This window comes from Myotis lucifugus, unplaced genomic scaffold, assembly GCF_000147115.1.
Source record: "Myotis lucifugus unplaced genomic scaffold, Myoluc2.0 scaffold_157, whole genome shotgun sequence".
In the NCBI taxonomy this organism is placed as follows: Eukaryota; Metazoa; Chordata; class Mammalia; order Chiroptera; family Vespertilionidae; genus Myotis; species Myotis lucifugus.
In genome coordinates, this window is record NW_005871205.1 from 382,484 (window position 1) to 404,097 (window position 21,614).

Genomic DNA, 21,614 nt, shown 5'->3' on the forward strand with positions numbered 1-21,614 from the left:
AGATTGGGGCTAAACTTTCACTAATAGCACCATAATGCTCGAGTGAACTTGTGCTTCCTAAAAATACAGTTGGGTTTTTAACACCTTTGCTAATGTGGGCTGTCAATCTGATAGCCTCGGGACAGTAAACATACTGTTCTTCATAGAACCCTTCGAGGAAACAGCAACTCACAGCTTGCTCTCTATAATCTTTGCTTGGCGGGTTAACTTCACCCAGTTCTTTGTAGAATAGACATGTAATACATGTGAAGAAATCATGAGATCTCACCAGCTATCTGGCAGGTTCACAGGAGAACCAGGGAGATGGAGACTAGCAGCTCTCCTACCAACTGAATACAACACAACTGGCCAAGCTTCTGATCTACTAAGACTCAGAAAGATTTCACAGAATGTTGATGGAGATGTGAGGCTTAGGGGATAAAAATATAAATGATTAAAGGTTACACCTTTTTTCCAAAGCCTCTAATTCTTACTGTCAATACTTTTATTTTTATTTATTTATTTTTTTAAAAATATGTTTTATTGATTTTTACAGAGAGGAAGGGAGAGGGATAGAGAGTTAGAAACATCGATGAGCAAGAAACATCGATCAGCTGCCTCCTGCACACCCCTGACTGGGGATGTGCCCGCAACCAAGGTACATGCCCTTGACCAGAACCGAACCTGGGACCCTTCAGTCCGCAGGCCAACGCTTTATCCACTGAGCCAAACCGGTTAGGGCGATACTTTTAAATACATACAGAAAACTGCTATTCAGTGAGAGACTCTTAAAAAATTATATAATTTATAACTCTCGTATCAAGGAAAAACAGCACAAATTAACATTCAATTTTGTCACTATTGTGCAAAAACTTAGTATAATTTACTGACAAAATTTTAAGTGGCAAATTCTCTGTTATTGAATGACAAAATATTTTTTGAAATATTGGAAAAAAATGTTAGCCTTTTACCTGAGTTAATATAATTGTTTTCTTTTTCACGTTCCCTTCTGTTTTTTCGTTTTGACATATATTTTAACAGAGCTATAAACATAGTATACTCATCTGACATTTCATAAATACTTTTCCAAATTGCTGGTGAGCTCCATATGTTTTAATGGATATTTAAATGGATAGTTCACCAAATTAAAATATCATTCTCTTATCATTAAATATTAACCCATTCTCTTATTAGTGAATATTTAAAATTCTCCTAATAGCCTCCTGTTATAAACTAGAGGCCTGGTGCACAGATTCGTGCACTGGTGGGGGGCATGGCCAGCAGGGATCAGCCCCTGCATTGAGCGTCTGCCCCCTGGTGGTCAGTGAGCATCATAGTGACTGGTCAACCAGTCATTCTGGTTGTTCCGCTGTTAGGTCACTGGGGTTTTATTATATAGGATAAGAGCAGTAAGCACATCTGTGTAGCTCTTTCCTTTTTAAATTGTACTCAGGATTAAAAAATATAGGAAGGAAATTATAAGCACACACACTAAAAAGGCACAGCTCCTGCCAAATACTGTCAAATAGCCTTCCAAAAAGAATGCAAGGAATATACTAATTTATAGGACCAACAGCAATGTATACAAATATAAGCATTTTGGTAAAATGAAGTATACAGCTTAAACAGTAAAGTAGCAAATCTTAAATGTATAGTGCAATGAATTTTCACTAATGTATATACTCATGTAACCAGTACCTAGCTCAACATTATCAACACCCAGAAGCCTTGTTTACATTCCCTTCCAGTCATTAGCCCTTGACAAAAGTAGCCACTTTTTAATTTCTATCACCACAGATTATTTTTGCCTGTTCCTTACAGCATGTTCTCTTTTGTGTTTGTCTGTTTTCTCTCAACATTATGTCTGTGAGACTCATTCATGCTTTGCACTTAGCAGTTCACTTTTTTCATTGTTGTAATCAGTATAATGAATATAACCAAATATAACCAATCTATTCTACTGTTGATACATTTAAGTCCAATTTTTGACTACTACAAATTGTGCTGCTATTAATATTTTTGTATGTCTTTTGGTAAACATATAGATGCAGTTCTGTTGGGTACATACCTGTTGGGTGAAATTGTTAGGTCCTATGTTTAACTTTTGTAGATATTGCAAAGCAATTTTTAATGATGGTCATACTAATTTGCAGAGTACATTAGTAGAGAGTATGAATGAAAATGTATAGTCATTTAATATTTCACAAAGCTTTTTGTTATGAATTTCTAGCTTAATTTTACTATAGTCATAAAAATAATTCTGAATAACTCCTTTAGAACTTGAGACTTCATGCTCAAGATACACTGAATGTTCCATGTGTACTTAAAAAGAAAGTGCAGCCCTGGCTGGCGTGGCTCAGTGGATAGAGTGTTGGCCCACTCACCGAAGGGTTCAATTCCCAGTCAAGGGCACATATCTAGGTTGCAGGTTCGATCCCCGGCCCCAGTACGAGTGTGAAAGGCAACTAACCCAATGTGTCTCGCTTACATCAATGTTTCTCTGCCTTTCTTCTCTCTCTCACCCTCCCTCCCTCCTTTCCACTCTCTGTGAAAAACAATAGAAAATATATCCTCAGGTGAGGATTAAAAAAAAAAAAAGAAAAAAGAGTTTTTATTGAGTGTATTGCTCTATATATGTCAAATAGGTCATATTTGATAGTTTTATTGTTGAAATCTTCTATCCCTACTATTTTGCCTGTTTATTCCATCAGGTGTTGAGAAAAGTATGCTCAAGTATCCCACTATAACTGGATTTATCTCTCTCTATTTACATGTTATATTTTGAAGCTTTGTTATTAGGTTTATATAGAGTTTATTTCTAGATGAAGTGAACACCTTTGTAATAATGAGATATCCCTCTGTATCTCCAGTTTTTTTGGGTTAGTATGTATGGCATATTTTTCTATCCTTGTACTATCTACCTTCCAATGCCCTTATATTTAAGCTGTTTCTCTTAAAAAGACCACATAATGCCCTAACCGGTTTGGCTCAGTGGAAAGAGTGTCAGCCTGCAGACTAAAAGGTCCCAGGTTCGATTCCGGTCAAGGGCATGTACCTTGGTTGCAGGCACATCCCCAGTAGGGGGTTGCAGGAGGCGGCTGATCGATGTTTCTCTCTCATCGATGTTTCTAACTCTCTATCCCTCTCCTTCCCTCTCTGTAAAAAAATCAATAAAATATATTTTAAAAAAAAAGACCACATAGTAAGATTTTTGCACTCTCAGGTATTTACCCAAGAGAAATAAAAGCACATGTCTGCACACAGATTTATACATACATGTTCCTAGAATCTTTATTTGTAACAACCAAAAAGTAAAAACATGTCCATCAACATGGATAAACTGTGGCACAGCCACACAATGGAACCCTATCTGTATATAGAAAACCCTAAAATGCAAATAGACCAAATGGCAGAACAACTAAACAACCAGTAGCTATGACGTGTGCTGACCACCAGGGGGCGCATGTGGAACATGGCAGGCATTGGCAGCAGGAGGCAGAGCGCAGAACATGGAGGGCGTCAGCTGCGGTGGGATGGTGGAGCAGGTGAACGGTGGCACCAGACCAAGGCGGGGCACCAGTCGCTGTCATCAGAGCGAGCCTCTGGTGGTTACTGTAAATTCTTTGCTCCTGCACACCGCTCACACCCGCTACCACCGGAGCCGCCACTCACACCCGCCGCCAACGCCAGCCTCAATCACTCAGCGCTGTCAGCGGGTACGAGTGGCAGCTGCCGGCCCCGATCACCCCTCAGGGCTTCTCCACCTCCACCCTGCTTCTGAGGGGCAAACAGGGCCAGCAGCCGCCTCTCACACCCGCTGCCGGTGACGGCACCGCTTGCAACTGCTGCCAGCATCGGAGCTGCCGCTCATACCTGCTGCTGGCGCCCAGCGCCAGTCCCGATTGCTTGGCACTGTCAGCAGGTGCGAGTGGTGGCTGCTGGCCCCGATCGCCCCTGAGGGCTTCTCCACCTCCCCCTGCTCCTGAGGGGTGATTGGGTCTGGCAGCTGCTGCTCGCACCTACTGATGGCACTGGGAGTGAGGCTGCTGGCAGACAGCGGACCAGGGGCCGTGGCAGGGGGTGGGAGGGCCAGGTGGAGGCACGGAGGATGGGCTGAGACCTGCCTCTATGCCCACCACAGCCTTGAGGCCCACAGTTCCTTTAAAGGTTCACGAATTCGTGCACTGGGCCTCTAGTACAGCAATAAAAAGGAATGAAATTTTTACAAAGGAATGAACTAGTGATACATGCAACATAGATGAATGTCATGATAATCATTCTAAGTTAAAGAAGACAGGAAAAAAGTGCATACTTTATAATTCCACTTATATAAAATGTAAAATAATTTATAGTAACAAAAAGCAGATGAATAGTTACAGAGGGATGCACGGAAACAGAGGGATGCACGGAAGCAGGCAGGAGGTACAGGAGGGAGCACAAGATAACTTTTAGTAATGATGAATATGTTCACCTACATGGCCATTAACAAGTCAGTAAACTGGTATAATCATCAATAGAATGCTTATCAATTAAAAAAAGGAACTAATACATGCAATAACATGAATAATCTCAAAAACTTGCTGAGTGAAAGAAGCCATGCAAAAAGGAACATATAGTCTAAGATTCCATTCACATGAGCATCTAGAACTGGCAAGGCTAATACTATAGTGATAGAAATCAAACCAGTGATCTCTGGGACAGGGAGTGGGGGCATTGACTGGAAAAGACAATGGGAACTTTCTCAGGTGATGAGAAATATTCTAAATCGTTTGATTTTATTATATGTAAATCATACTTCAATAAAACTGATTTAAATTAAAACCATATTTAGCAAGTAATATATATCCTATATTAAAAAAAGCTAATATGCAAATCGACCGAATGGCAGAATGACCGGTCGCTATGATGCACACTAACCACCAGGGGGCTGATGTTCAACGCAGGAGGTGCCCCCTGGTGGTCAGTGTGCTCCCATAGGGGGAGCGCTGCTCAGCCATAAGTTGGGCTCACGGCTGGCCAGCACAGCAGTGGTGGCGGGAGCCTCTCCCACCTCCGTGGCAGTGTTAAGGACCCCTCAAGGAATGTCAGACTGCCAACTTAGTTGGACATCCGCTGAAGAGTCCCAGACTGCGAGAGGGCACAGGCCAGGCTGAGGGACTCCCCTCTCCCCAGTGCACAAATGTTGTGCACCAGGCCTCTAGTATGTGTGTGTGTGTGTGTGTGTGTGTGTGTGTGTGTGTGTGTGTGTATTTAAAGTCAACTGTATTTACACCCACTATGATGGCTATAAACAAGAAGTACTGGCAAGAAGATATTGGAACCCTCATACATATTGCTGGTGGGGATATAAAAGGACACAGTCACTTTGATAAAGAGTTTGTACTGGCCGTTATGCCAATGCACCAAGAGGTCATAGGTTTGATTCCAAGAGGTCATAGGTTTGATTCCTGCAGGATGGATCCCCAGTAGGGGGCATGCAGGAGGCAGTAAACTGATGTTTTCTCTCTCATCAATGTTTCTAACTTTCTCTCCCTCTCCTTCCCTCTTTCTTAAAAAAGTCAACGAAAACAATTTTTTTAAAGAGTTTGGCAGTTACTAAAAAAGTTAAACAGAGTTACCATATGAACCAGGAATTCCACTGCTAGCTATATACTTAAGAGATGTATCCAAGAGATCAACCAAAGGACTTATATGCATGCCTATAAGCATAAACAATAGACACAAACACTGAAAGGGTAGGGGCATGTACTGGGGGGTGGGAGTGGCCAGGAAGGGGTCAATGGGGGGAAAAGGAGACATATGTAATACGTTAAAACAATAAATTAAAAAAATTTTTTTTTGAAGATTTCTTCCAACCTTAAAAGAGATGTATCCACACAACTTTTACACAAATTTTCATAGCAGCATTATTCATAATAGTCAAAAAGTAGAACAATCCTAAATGTCCATCAGTGATGAATAGATGAAAAAAATGTGATATATCCATACAACAAAATATGTGGCAATAAAAAAAATGTACTGATTCATGCTAAAGTATGGATGAACCTTGAAAACGTTACATTAAGTGAAAAGAGGCAGACACTAAAAGCCACATATTACATGATCCTAGTTATATGAAATATCTAGAATGAGCAAATCTATAGACAGAAGACAGAGTGGGGTTGCCAGCAGCTGGAATGACAGGGGAATGAGGATTAAATAGTGGAGATGGCCGCACAACGTTGTGAGTATACTAAAAACTACCGTGTACACTTTAAAACAGTAAACTTTATGGTAGGTCAATTGTATCTGGATTTAATATATATTTTGAAATTTTAATACATATTTTGAAAGAGTCAACTACAATGAGAAAATTCTGAGTGTTTTATTAAGCATAAGAATGTGCACAATGTATTGCTATGTGTGATATAAAGTAAGTAAATCCCTTCTTTCTCCATGGAGTTCATAACACAGTGTGTAGACAAAAACATATTTCCATAAATGACATAGTTCTCTGACAGATGTCCAGAAACTACATCTACCACTCACAGAAACTACATAGCAAAGAAACATCAAGAATGTATATAGTTACAAAAGCCTAGAAATCTTTTTTCCCTTACCTCCATGGCTTCCTGAGCAATCTCTGGCATGTGTGACTGAGGGACCAGTTGGACAAGGCCTGTAATTAATTCTGCTGTACTGCCTTGGGTTTCAGGCCCCTGTTTTCTTGGATTCTGCAAGGAAAAAAAAGCAATTTTTAATAAAAATAACTATTTGACAGTAGCTAAATAGAGGAGGGAATGTAGAGTGACTGTTAATGGATATCAGGTTTCTTCAGGGGGTGATGAAAATGTTCTAGAATTAGATAGTGTAATAGCTACCCAACCTTGTATAGACTAAAAACTAGTGAATTGTACAATTTTAAACGGTGACTTTTATGGTATTGAATTATATCGCAATAAAAATTACGGAATTTTTTAATAAATCAAAACTGCTTTTGTTAAGGAGTTTCTTAGTCTACATTTATACTTGTTCATTAATGTAAATAATGCCCAGCAAAAAAAATCCTAATTGAAAGAAAATAAACTAGGTATCAGCTTTTCATAAGAAATCGTATCAGCAATATAATTTTTTGAGCAACACTACAATGACTAAATCATATATCTCTGGTTTAGAACTTATTGGTTTAGATCTTATAAATGATTGTGATCAAAGGCAAAGAACATGCATGTTGGGTGAGGGTTGCACAAATATCCTGTGCAGCCCTCTTGTCCAGTACAGAGGAGCTACCCAAATTCACACAGGGCTAGAATTCACACCTCCAGACACCCATACCTCAGTCTCTTTAATTGTGGAAAATCACTGTGTACTACAAAAAGCCAACTGGAGGTGTATATAAATGCAAATGTCTACCTACTTAAAGAGACTAAAAAGCTTCCTAAAACTCGGAAGCATCTAGTTACACTTCAAGAATATATGGTTCAGTAAAGTGAAGCCAGTGCATCTTGTGCCCATATTTGTATTTTGCTAACTATTAAGGTAAGCCCTCACCCTAGCATGTCTATAATTCAAAATTGTTAGCCTATTTTCTAACATTATATTCAGTCCTTAACCCAATAACATTTATATTCAGTTGTTAATAACCTGATACCAAAGACTTGACAAGTAAAAAAGATGTGTTTCCTACCCTCCAGGAACATGCAGTCTGGTGAGAAAGAAAAACATCAATAAAATAATCAGACCCATAAGCGTTAGACTGCAAATGAGATAAGAACTATAAAGATACATGCTGCTATGACCACCTGTATCAGGGAAATCTGACAGCATCAGAGAGGCTTCCTGAGGGCAGGGATGATAGCTCAGAATGAGCAGGAATTACTATGTGAAGAAGAGAGGGAAGCATATAGTATGCAGAGGGGACAGCAAGTGTAAGGGTAGATATGAAAGAATGTGGTAAGATGGAGAGAAAAAGCAGGCCATTGTGACTAGAGAAAAAAGAGATACAGAAAAATATGCTAGAATGGCAGGTGGGAGTCAGATTTTGCGTAACCTTGCAGGTCTACTTGGAGTTTGGTCTTTATTCCAAGAGCAATTTCAAGTAAAAGTTTTAAGCTTGGCAGGGAACATTTGCTTTTTAAAGAGATCACCATAAATTTACTGCAGAAAAATGATTAGAGAGGGGTAGGAGATGATGCAAGCTAAGTAATTAGGAGGCTTGAAAAAATGAGAATAGAGATGGTAGATATGGAAGACAATAAAACTGTATTACTTTAAAAATAGCATGATTAAGATCATTTAATAATTATTCCTATATTTCTCCTATTTACTGAAATTTAGAATTTTTATATGTAAAATATGAAATAATCAATGAATCACTGTTTTAACTTACCTTTGGTTACGCTGAGAAAAGTTATTTAACCACTAGATGGCAGCAAAGAAAATAATTTCAATTTTAAATGTGCTTGCCAAATTTCAAACTTGGAACATAGCAAGTTTTGTTTAAATTCTTATTCTTTTAACAATAAAATATTTAAAAATAAAATATTTAACACATATGGCACCAATGACTTTGGTGCCTTCTTTGATCCTGAATTTTAGCCATGCAGAAAGAGTAATACTAATATATATTTGACATGCATGATAAAATAACTTGTGCTATATAACAAAAGGATAAGGAAAAGAGTATTTCATTACTTATAGAGTCTCACTGATAGTCTTTATGAAAAATTTCTTTGCCAAAGTTCTAGCAATTTATTCTTTTAGACTCCCAAATATGAATGGGCTTTTCAATAAGTTCAAAATGTCACTAATCCTTTGAGGAATTCTGTCTCCCTCTCTGTCTTGTTTCTCTCCAGAAAAAAATACTCACATATACCCTTTTCTTTTTTAAAATTCAGGGTGTTCCAAAGAACTCTTGAAACTATGGATATCAAGTAATAAACTCCTATAGTATAGTAATTTGAAAAATATGCCATCAAAATAGAACATACCTTAGAACTTATAAGGCCTACTGTAGAGCAAAGCAATAAGAAGTCTTTCTGGATGCTGCTCTCCAGAGATGGGAGAAACACCACAGAAGTTAAACATGTTATCCTATGAACTTCACAATGTATTACTGTTACAGCTGGGACATTAATGCCAACTATTCTACTAACAGAAATAACAGCTAACATTTGTGCATATTATGCATTTATTATACATTGTTTCTAAAACATAACATGTTGGATCTCAATCTTCTTAATCTCTCTAAAGTAGGAAGTATTATCATAGCATTTCACATGAGAAAACTAAAGCACTGAGAGGTTAAGTCACCCAAATCACATAGCTTGTCTGTCTCCAGAGCCCATGCTTTTAATCACTTCATGTAACTATCACTCATTTACATCTGCTAGTTCCTAATTATGTTGTGTACCAGACTGATGTTCTCTGGAAACTAATACCATCTGAGGCTATAAGAGCAGAGTTATGACAGTAAGTGGGTGCTAACCACACCCATTTTCATCTCTTCCTTCCAATACAGAATTTGTAGGCAAAGCCAGTGATAATAGAAGGCTGACAGGAAGAAAGGAGGACAGAAAAGCTAAATGGTTTGGCAATAGCAATCCTATCCTATATAATAAAAGGCTAATATGCAAATTGTCCCCTCGGGAGTTCAACCGACTGGGAGTTTGACCACTCGCTATGATGTGCGCTGACTACCAGGGGATGGCATGGAACAAAAAAGGCCCTGACCGGCCCTGGTCGCAGGCCAGGCCTAGGGACCCTACCCGTGCAAGAATTTCATGCATCGGGCCTCTAGTTAAATATTTAAAAAACCAACCAGCCCAGCCAGCGTGGCTCAGTGGTTGAGCCTCAATCTATGAACCAGAGGTCACAGTTCGATCCCTGGTCAAAGAACATGCCCAGGTTGTGGGCTCAAGCCCCAGTGTGGGGCGTGCAGGAGGCAGCTGATCAATAATTCTCATCATTGATGTTTCTATCTCTCTCCCCCTCTCCCTTTCTCTCTGAAATCAATAAAAATATATTTTAAAACACAAAACAACCATATAGCTGTAGAAAGCACTCTTATTTATGGTTTGCTTCATTACCTTCACCCCCATCCCAGGATAATGCCTGAATAACATATAATCGGGTAACAGGGTAAGGACAGAAGAGCTTACCAAAGTATATTAGTTAACGATAAGGAAAATAAAGAAGTAAAACATCTGATCTAATTCTATTAGTATTCTCTATTAAGTTTGTTTTCTTAGTGATATCTTCATGATCAGAAAGGAACAATAAGTGATCTTTAGCTAATAATTATATTCAAGGTCTTGGCATTTCAGTTAAACCAAATTAGGTTAATGTAATAATTCCAAGGTGTTTCATAAAAATACTTACACAAAGCAAGAGCTTTGGATCTGCATGAATTAGTTTCACCATGGACAAGAGAAGATACTTATAACTTCTTGTCTCCAGGTCTGTAGGTTTTTCTTTAAATTTAAGGCTTGTTACTTTTTCCTTAAACGTAAGACTCTAAAAATAAAAAAATGACATCATCCTATAAGAATCAGATATTGCTCAAGATGATAGCTCTCCAACTTTTTAAATTAAATTATAAAAAAAAGCTTTGAAAAAAATTAAGATATTTTAAACCATTAAATTGTGAAATTAGTAGAAATATTCAATGACAAGTAAGGTTAACATTATTCAGCTTTAAAAAAACCAAATTACAATTATTTTTGCAACATTCTGATTATTCTTATATAATCTACCTAATAAAATTTAAGAGAAAATACATTAAAATACTAATAACTTTAGTAGCAGGTTGACTCCTTTGTAAAAAACAATTTCCAAAATGTGAAAAAAATTAGGGATAAAATATTTAGTCTAGACCTTTCAAAATACTTTAAGCAATGCATGTAACAAACATTTATCCTACACAGATAAACACAAATATTTCATAGAATCTTTAACATTATCAACTGGAAGATGCATCATTTATGTACGACAGATGAAAAATCACTGTCAACTGTCAGACATGAGACAAATAAGATGCACTCTCAATTTCAGAGATGTTAAAAACTAAAAGTAAGTGTTTCTTAGAACTGATGAGCTATGCTATATAGGCAACCTCTGTATTTAATAGTTTAACTGAAGTTTGCTTTTTCCTTCAATGGCATTCCCGTCTCTCTCAAATTACGGAATACATGTATTTTGTCAGAAGAACAATGATAAAACAGAGAAAGAACTCTGAGAAAGATTGATTCATGGAAAATGTCTCTCAAGTACTACTAAACTATTATTTACTTAGTACAGAGATACTATGGTGGATCCTGTGCTGGTACTGTAATTATAGATGATATTCAACCGAAAATACAACAATTATATTCTAGATCCAATACTACCTTTCTCTCTATTCTTATCAAACATTTCCCCTTTTCCTTTAGAAGGACACAAAAATACATATTTTGACATGTATGCCTTTATATGAACACATATACAAATAGATGGACATCCAGCATCTATGCACCTGTAATAAAAATGTCCAAGTAGCCCTAGCTAGTTGCTCAGTGGTTAGAGCGTCGGCCTGCGGACTGAAGGGTTTTGGGTTCAATTTCGGTCAAGGGCATGTACCTCGGTTGCAGGCTTGATCCTTGGCCCTGGTCAGGGCATGGGGGGAGGCAACCAATTGATATGTCTCTCTCACACCAATGTTTTTCTCTCTGTGCCTCCCCCACTCCTTTCCACTCTCTCTAAAAATCAGTGGGGAAAAAATATCCTCAGGTGAAGATTAACAACAACAAAAAATGTCCAAGTAAAAAGGCTGACTTTCAAAGGTAAAAAATGGAGATACATATTTATAACACGCAGTAACTATCCTCAATGTTTAAGTCTGAGTGATACCTCTGTTATTATGCCCAAGAATACTGAAGGTTTTTGGTCATCAAAGGGAAAAAAAGACACATTAATGCTTAAAAATGTCACTACACAAAAGAAATAGCGAAATTCACAAATACTGTTTGTTTTCTGTATTTATACTAGTAATCCAACTGCAAATGCCTTACCAAATGTATTTAATAAATTGTTTCTACTGTTCGTTCCCATTAAACTTTTTTTTTTTCATTCGAAGTTAAGGTAACACCTTAGATCAAGGTGAAACTCACTGAACAAATTTATTTACTAAGATGTAACTAAGTATAACTGCTCTTCCCTGGTGCAGCCATTACACAGGTACACACATCAGAGAACAATTAACAGACATAAGAATTATCTCTTAATAAGTAATTCTTTCCAAAAAGTAAATAATAGTTTAATTATGTTATCTCTTAATCTCAGGTATCAGCATATAAATTTTGTTGCAGCATGACTGCCCTAATCTATAATAAAAGAAGTGTAATATGCAGATGTCCTTCTGCACGACTTTCCAGATGAAGGTGGAACTGCAAGAGAAGCCCGAGTCCCAGGTGCCTGCAGGCAGCCAGAGTGAAGCTTCCTCTTGAGTGCCCGAGGGAAGCTGGTGCCAGCAGCTGGGGAAGGAAGACCTACTCTTGCACGAATTTCGTGCATTCAGCCTCTAGTATGAGATATAAGACTTGAAAAATTAAAAGAAATGTTTCAATTTAAACATCTTTAATTAATGACCATTAGTGGGTTATATAACAAGGACCATTAGTGAGTTGCTAAACAAGAAATATATTCCTTAACTAGAAATGTAAGAAACAAAATCCATTAATTTTTTTTCATTGATCTTCCACACCACAGATTAATTAGTAGGAATCCAAGTTGGTATATATGCTTTAGCCAAAGAAGAGATGCAATCATGCGCAGGAAAAAAATTCATGAATCAGAGCATTCAGGTGTCTATTAAGAATCTGAACCATTTTTTAACATCCTTAAGACCATGACAAAATTACAGGTATGTAAGAAGCATTTGCTGAGCCAGCATCTTCAAGAAGCAAAACGTGTAGAAAATATACATATTTGTGAAAATTCATACATCTATTATTAACAAGCTATCTTAGTTTTAAAACAGTAAATGGTTGCCCGGCCAGCATGGCTCAGTGGATGAGCATTGACCTATGAACTAACAGGTCACAGTCAATTCCCGGTCAGGGCACATGCCTGGGTTGCAGGCTCAATACCCAGTATGAGGCGTGCAAGAGGCATCTGATCAATGATTCTCTTTCATCCTTTATGTTTCTCTCTCTCTCTCTCTCTCTCTCTCTCTCTCTCTCTCTCTCTCTCTCTCTCCTTCCCTCCCTCTCCCTCTCCCTTTCTCTCTCTTTCTCCCTCCCTCCCTCTCTCCCTTCATTGCTGAAATCAATACAAATATTTCAAATTTTAACAAATACTAGAGTACACAATGGAGAAGCTATGGCTCAATATTCATATGAAAAAGGCTAAACCATTTAAATGAATGAAAGTTCTATCTATCTAAGATAATAATGCAAATTTAAACTGTTTAGTAGAAACACGGTATGAGATACAGCAGGTTAACAGATTTCATCAATTATTACACCACATCTGGAACAATAAAATCAGATCTTAACATCTAATTTTAATTGGGGGGGGGGGGGGAATTAGGTTGAATTATTTCCAGAAGAGAAAAAAAAACAGATGGAGAAACATTTTGAAAACAGCTCAAGTAAGAAATTCATTCACTCATCTAACAAATACGCACTAAATGCCTACTATGTGCCAGATACTGTCTAGGGGCCAAATACAACTCTTGCTTTCATCAAGCTAACACACTATGAGGAAAGACAGTGGAAGAACCAGATAGACATTGGGCTAAATGTTGACTATTCACTAATCATGTCACTATTTATCATTCATTTAATATTTGTGTCTCTGTTTCCATAGCTATAAAACCATATTTTAAAAAAACCCCACACACTTTTAAAGAAAGCTGAAATAATAAAATCCCTTCCAATGGTAAAATGATATAAAAATAGGAACCTTTAGGAGTACAGGAGTCAGTCTATAAAGCTTCAAAAACAGAGAAAGTGGATCAGTGGTGGTTGGGAGTGATAGGGACATAAGTCTACCTTGGTTGAAGAAAAATTTTCACATAGTTAGCTCTTTCCAAGAAGAAATGTATCTATCACCAATATAGAGGGCAGCTGTAAAGCCTAGACACAAATATTATTTTATCGTTTTACAGACTAAACTCCTTGATTGCTACTTCTGCAGCAAGCTAAAGGCTCAGGATTATCAAAGCCACAATTCATCTGGGGCAATGTAAATGAGGACAACCCACTGAACATACCATGTAATACAGTGGTTTTCAACTGGAGCCATTTATCCCCCAGAAAATATCTGGAAATGTCTGGAGACACTTTTGGTTTTCGTGACTGGCAGGGCAAGGGGTGGGGTGCTATTAGCATCCTTATCGCATAGGAGAGTTACCCATTCCAAACATCAATAGTGCTAAGGTTAAGAAATCCAGATGTAATATATTCGCTCTAAACCATTTATTATATATACTAGAGGCCCTGTGCACGAAATTTGTGCACTTGGGGCAGGGGATCCCTCAGTCTGGATTGTGAGAGGGTGCAGGCCAGGCCAAGGGACCCCACCAGTGCACAATCAGGGCCGGGGAGGGACACAGGAGGTTGGCCAGCCTGGGAGGGACCGCAGGAGGGCTCCAGGATGTGTCCGGCCTGTCTCACTCAGCTGGACCCCAGCAGCAAGCTAACCTACCAGTCGGAGCGTCTGCCCCCTGATGGTCAGTGCATGTCACATCATTAGCATATTACACTTTGATGGTTGAACGGATGACCAGAAACTGGACACTTAGCATATTAGGCTTTTATTATATAGGATTCGCCTGTCTCTCCAGACTCTGTGACACCTGTAGTGAGCTCTTCATTATAAGTTTTCAAGCAAAAAGCTACAAGATTGGCATCACAGGAAGGTAAGTGCTTTGTCTGTTTAATTCATCATGCTTCCCTGGAATTAACCCTGTGCCTGGAAGTTGGTGGGAGCTCAATACTCCCCTATCTGTTGTCTGACGGTTCTTATCATGTTTAAGAGAGGTAAGATACACCTTAAGGATCATCCAAATTCTAAAATGTTCTTATTCTAAAAAATTGCTTCATATCGAATTTGCTAGTTATTTTCCCTGGTAAAAATATCAGCCAGAAAACTGTCCTTTAGCCATTATATAAAATATATCTACATACAAAATTTTATCCTATATAATAAAAGGGTAATATGCAAATTGACCCTAACAGCAGAATGACTGGGAATGACTGGTCACTATGCACACACTGACCACCAGGGGGCAGACGCTCAATGCAGGAGCTGCCCTCTGGTGGTCAGTGCACTCCCACAGGGGGAGCTCTGCTCAGCCACAAGCCAGGCTGATGGCTGCCAGCACAGCGGTGGTGGCCAGAGCCTCTCCCGCCTCCTCAGCAGCGCTAAGGATGTCCGACTGCAACTTAGGCCTGCTCCCCGCTGGCAAGTGGACATCCCCCGAGGGTTCCCGGGCTGCCAGAGGGATGTCTGACTGCCAGGATAGGCCTGATCCCCCGGGGAGCAGGTCTAAGTCAGCAGGTGGACATGCCCCGAGGGGTCCCAGACTGTGAGAGGACACAGGCTGGGCTGAGGGACTCCCCCCCCCCCAGTGCACAAATTTTTGTGCACCGGGCCTCTAGTACATATATAAATATGTGACTATAAGCAGCTTAAGAATAATTCTTAATTTTGAAAATCAAATGAATACTGATAATTTCAGAGAATAATTAAAATATAAAAACTAAATTCTTATCACAGATGTCCTTGAACCAAAATAATCTAGTATGGATTTAAGAAACAAATATCAATAGTATAATATGCAGCTCCTAGAATCAGCTGATAACTAGAATTAAAAAGTAAAAATAACTTCTAAATGTAGGAAACATTTTCAGACTACCAATAAAATTCTGTCTTTGTTCAAAAGAGTAATTTAGTTTCACTTTCTTTCAGTCCTCATACAAAAGAAATTAAATTACAGAAAGGAGATACACAGGATATTGAAGTTAAACTAGAAGTGAATATTAACTTTCCACCAATTTCTATTATTGGAGGCCAAAATAGGCAGAAAACTGTAAACAAAAAGTCAAATAAAGTTATAACTTCCCAGAAGATATCTGAAATAAGTCACTAAACAATTTTTAAACAATTAACTGCAAATTATTTTCTAAAAATTTTTTAAATAATGTCTATCTAATTAAATAACATTTAAGTAGCAATTGTTGATGTTTACCTTATACTTGGATTGTAATGTCAATTTCTGAAAAAATTAAGTACTTGGCACTACAAAAAGTTAACTAAAAATAACTTTGCATTTTATATAATAAAACAATCCCTGGCCAGGTTGCTCAGGTGGTTGGAGCATCGTCACGTACACCAAAAAATTGTGGGTTTGATTCCTGGTCAGGGCATATATGTGGGTTACATGTTAGATCCCCAGTCAGGGGAGCTTACTAGAGGCAAGCAATCAATATTTCTCCATTGATGTTTCTCTTTCTCTTCCTCCCTCGCTCCCTCCTTCCATTTCTCTCTATTTCTAAAAAATCAATAGAAACATCTCCTCAGGTGAGAATTTAAAAAAATCACTGTCATGCTCTTGGTTATAATTTTGTATGCTAAATAATCACAAAACATATGGCATAGCAAATTTCTCTATTCGAACATCTAAGATAAACAATCCTCTGCAACAATTACTGACAACTGGATAAGAGTGAACTACAACTACATAAAACCAAAATATTTTATGGACTAAGGGAACTTGGAAAAAGAGAAGCACGCCAGGGAAGAAGCTGTTTAAATTATCTTCTAAGTGTGAAGTGGATAATTTCCAAGATAAAACCAATAGGTAAAAGCATGCCACATTTTCTATCTGAAATGACATGATGTGACTATGATGGTAACTAAGCACAGAAAAGTCAAAGAAACCAAGGACTTTTCTGAGGTAGTTACAATGGGTCATACTTACAGCCACAGAAGCCCACTGCCATGCAAAACAGTGACTGGTTGGCATCTGATCATGTGAGCGACAGCAGCCAGTAAGAATAGAAAATAAGAAGCAGAAGACAAAGCACCACCAATCAATGTCAAGAGTTGACATGTATAATATTCTTGCTATATATAAATAGCAATATGTGACTTTTACAATCCTGTAACTAATTGTCTATTTAAATGGGGTCCCCAGGAGATTTAAAATTCCGTATCAAGAGTACTAATTTGTTTTTATTAAGTTTAAACACAAACTTCAATATCAAAGTGCCTATCATTTTTTAAAAGCTCAAAGCATGTTTGCTGAATTATTTTTATTTTTAATTAAATTTTTAAATTTTCTTTCTTATTTCCTATGTGTAACATTCAGCACCCAATGGTAAACTGTGCATTAGCAGGAACATTCACTCTAACCCAGAAGTCAGCATCCCCTAGTCATCCCCCAAAAGATGGGGAAACTAATAAAAATATTTTGATTCATAAGGAAAAATTAAAGAAAAAGGAAACTAAAAAAGTGACATTAAGATTTTTAACAGCATTTTATGAGAAAAATTCTCTAAAAAAGTAAGTTCAACTCACTGAAATAGTGGAAAACCAACATCATAAACTAGTATTGCAACAATACTGCAGTATACAACATATTACAATACTTAATACAAAAGGAGGGACACATTTGATTTTCTAAAATAATCTAAACAGTAGGAATGGGATAAAGACATTGAAAACGCACTAGGAAGAAGGTGGGATTCAAAATTCATGATAAATCTTACCGGTGCCATTCGTATTGCTGGGTGTGCTCCACAGCCTTGCACTGCTTTATGAAGTGTTTCGCCAAACATATTTCGAAGTTCAACTGAGTGACAATATACGGCATCAATCTTTGGCCACCAATCCAATGCAGACTGGACAAAAATAGAGACCATAAGAAAGGGAAAGTACAAATTTGCATTGAGTTATATGCTCTGGTTATTACTGTAGTTTATGTTTTATCCTTTTGTGAAAAACTTTCTAAGACCATGCAAACACACACCACAATTTCCAATATCTTCAAATAGACTTTCAACAATAAAGAATTTAAATAAAAATTAATAATAAATAAAATGGGAAAATTTTTTCAAATAGTATCTTTAATTTGAACCATACATCTTTAAAAAAATATAATAATAAACATGAGACAAATTGTCTGCTTTATGAGCATGAGGATATAGACTGTCTCTTCTCACTGATAAGTTAGTGAATTTGAAAAACAGAGTCTTTAGAGAGCTAATTCTGTACCAAATCTTCTTTTATAAGTTTAATGCTTTACACATAGAGAGCTAATTCTGTACCAAATCTTCTTTTATAAGTTTAATGCTTTACACATTTTAGTAACATATGCATATAAAGTCTATATTCTCCTGGGTAAGAATATGATCATTAAAGCTTTAAAAGAGATTAGTGGTTCAACACAATGTTGAAGGAATATGTGGAAAACAATCACTTATATGCCTACAAACAACAATGATAATCACAACATGGAATTAGTAAATGAGATAAAGCTATTAGTAAACCCATAAGCTTAAACTGATATGCAATGATGACACAATACATGAAAAGACTAATGATCAGCACAAAGACAAATTTATTATAGCTAAATATTTTTTAAAAGCAATTATTTTATGTAAATATGTTTATATTTTGGTTTAATGAGTTTAGCTTTGATTCCCATTTTTAATGCCTATTTTATTTGAAAGTGTATCTTAGAAGTTTTATGTTAAAATTAATTAATACTATATTATGAAAAACGACAATTATGAAAATCAGTAAAACTATACAGTTTGGCCCAGTCAGTGTGGCTCTGTGATTGAGCATGGACCCATGAACCAAGATGTCACCGGCACATGCCTGGGTCATAGGCACGCTCCCCCAGTAGGGGGTGTGCAAGAGGCAGCCAAATGAGGATGTTTCATTGATGTTTCTATTTCTCTATCCCTCTCCCTCTCTCTAAAAATCAATAAAAAACATTTTTTTAAAAAACTATAAAGTTTGTCTATCAGTTAACACAAAAATGACTGGATGAATTTTCACTTCATATGGAGAATATGCAAGGAATGGGATGACTTAAAATAGAAACTTCCACCCTTGCCATTGTGGCTCAGCTGGTTGGAGCAGTGTCCTGTATTCTAAAAGGTTGCAGGTTTGATTCCTGGTGAGGGCACATACCCAGGTTACAGGTTCTGTCCCTGGTCCAGGTGCCAATGGAAGGCAACCAATCAATGTTCTCTCCCACATCAGAGAAACAAATGTTTTTTCTCTCTCTCTCTCTCTCTCTCTCTCTCTCTCTCTCTCTCTCTCTCCCTCCCTCCCTCCCCCCTCCCATCCTCTAAAATATGTGTATATGTGTGTGGGCACTTCCAATTTATAATATTCCTGCTATAGAAAACACCCGAAAGAACAACTGAAATTTGTTGGTAATGGGAATTTAATAGCTTCACGTCCTATTCACACGTTCCTTCTTATTCCAAACTAAGCTAGTTAAATTCTCAACATTTAATTTTTTCATCCATAATTCTCAGAATATTTTCAGTAGCATCAAGTTTTATTACTTTAATCCAAAACTTTGAACTACTAACTCTATTTACTAGATAGTAAATTATACAACCAATTTACAATACATAATTTGAATATGAACTACAGTGAGGAAGGGAGGGACTCAAAAGCTGTGAGGGGAAAAATACTTTTGGGGGATAATATGGTTGTTTCTGCTTTTCCTTCAACTCTTAGTTTATTTAAGCTAATTCCTAACAAATGATCAACTTTTATTTTGGTTATATAATGAATCCTTTAAATTTTGCTCAGTTTGGTCATTTGACTTGTCCAAACAATCAGTACAGCATGATTTCCACACATTTACTAATGCTACGGCTTATACTCATCAGCTTAAAATTGAAAAGGCTGAATAATTACAAAATGTATTGAGATGAGGGTCTTCCTCACTCTACTGACCCCACAATATCTTGTCAGAAACTGATTAAAGAGATATGCATCCGAAGTGTACAATTCAACAAAACATCATCTGCATACTGCATCAGGCACCCACTGCCCAAAGTCAAGTCTCTTTCCATTCCCACTTATCCCCCTTTGCCTCTTCTACCTCCCCCCCACCTCTGCCCCTTTCCCTCTGGCTATCACCATATTATTGTCTGTGTCTATGTGATATATATATGTATATATGTGTACATACATATATTTTAATCCTTTCACCTTCTTTCACCCAGCTCCCAAATCCCCTCCCCTGACAGCTGTCAGTTTAGTCTGTCTCATACATCCATGCTTCTGTTCTAGTTTGTTAAATTACTTTGTTGATTAGATTCCCCACATGTAAGTGAGTTCATATGGCATTTGTCTTTGGCTTATTTCATTTAACATAATATTCTCCAGGTCCATCTAGGTTGTCGCAAAGGTTAAGATTTCCTTATTTTATATGGCCAAGTAGTATTCTATTGTATAAACGCACCACAGCTTTTTTATTCACTCATCTACTAATGGGCACTTGGGCTGTTTCCAAATCTTGGCTATTGTAAATAACACTGCAGTGAACCTAGGGGTGCACATATTCTTTTGAATTAGTGTAATTTAGGTACCTGCTGAAATTGTATCATACTACCAGGTGCACACTATAAAACAACTTGATTTTAACTTAAGATTTGGTGATTTTAATAACTGATACTTTTCATAATTTATAAATTCATTTATCTTACAGTAAAAGTTAAAGATACACTTTCAAATAAAATAGGCACTAAAAACTAGGCACCATGTAGTTGGTAAAAATTTTTGTGTTTTGAGCAGTTACTAAATGTGTCATTTCTGAATCTAGTCAATCAAAGTAGACAATTTTTTTTCCTTGAAAACACTAAGTTTATTGCCAAACAAATAGCATTACTTTTACAATCTGATCAAACTATGTGCAATTCTCCAAGAGAGAATTTAAATAAATTTTCAAGTACCTTGGAAATAATTTCTTCAACCTCTCAAAAGAAAGAAACCATCTCATTCTCAATATGTGAACTAACCATAGAAAACTATAATAAGTTGCCATATGGAAAAAAACAGAATACTAAGTACTACACCAGCTATAGCATTTTCCACTGATGACTAAGACATCTGGTTCATATATATGTATATTATGCCTTTAATCTCCCAATTATAACAACATATATAAATTAGCCTAATGGAAGCCTATAAAGAGTAAGATCTTTTTTAAAAATATTTTTATTGATTTCAGAGAGGAAGGGAGTGAGAGAGAGATAGAAACATCAATGATGAGAGAGAATCATTGATCGGCTGCCTCCTGCATGCCCCCAACTAGGGACCGAGCCCGAAACCCAGGCATGTGACCCCGACCGGAATCAAATCCAGGACCCTTTGGTCGACAGGCTGACGCTCTATCCACTGAACCAAACCAGCCAGTGCAAGAGTAAGATCTTAGCATAGATCTTGTAACTACAATTCATCTCTTATGACATGCCATAATAAAAATGGTGACAGTACTATGAGTACTACTGATGAAAGCTTACATTATAATAAAATTCATATAGTGAGTAGACTTTCAGATTTTTTAAGAAGAAACAGTGGATATTTTAGATCTAAACACAGTACTTATGAACTGAGTATGAGTATGTTTCACGAAAGCA

The 21,614-nt window shown here is 37.2% G+C and overlaps 1 protein-coding gene across 1 annotated transcript in view; it reads right to left on the reverse strand.

Annotated features, from left to right (window-relative positions):
- NF1 (neurofibromin 1) overlaps positions 1-21,614 on the reverse strand; it is a 230,024-nt gene that overhangs the window by 138,508 nt on the left and 69,902 nt on the right. The window contains exons 12-14 of the mRNA XM_023759565.1: positions 17,712-17,843; positions 10,339-10,473; positions 6,579-6,692 (exon numbers count right to left, since the gene is read on the reverse strand). Coding sequence (XP_023615333.1) covers positions 6,579-6,692; positions 10,339-10,473; positions 17,712-17,843 — 381 coding nt within the window. The remainder of the gene's footprint in view (positions 1-6,578; positions 6,693-10,338; positions 10,474-17,711; positions 17,844-21,614) is intronic.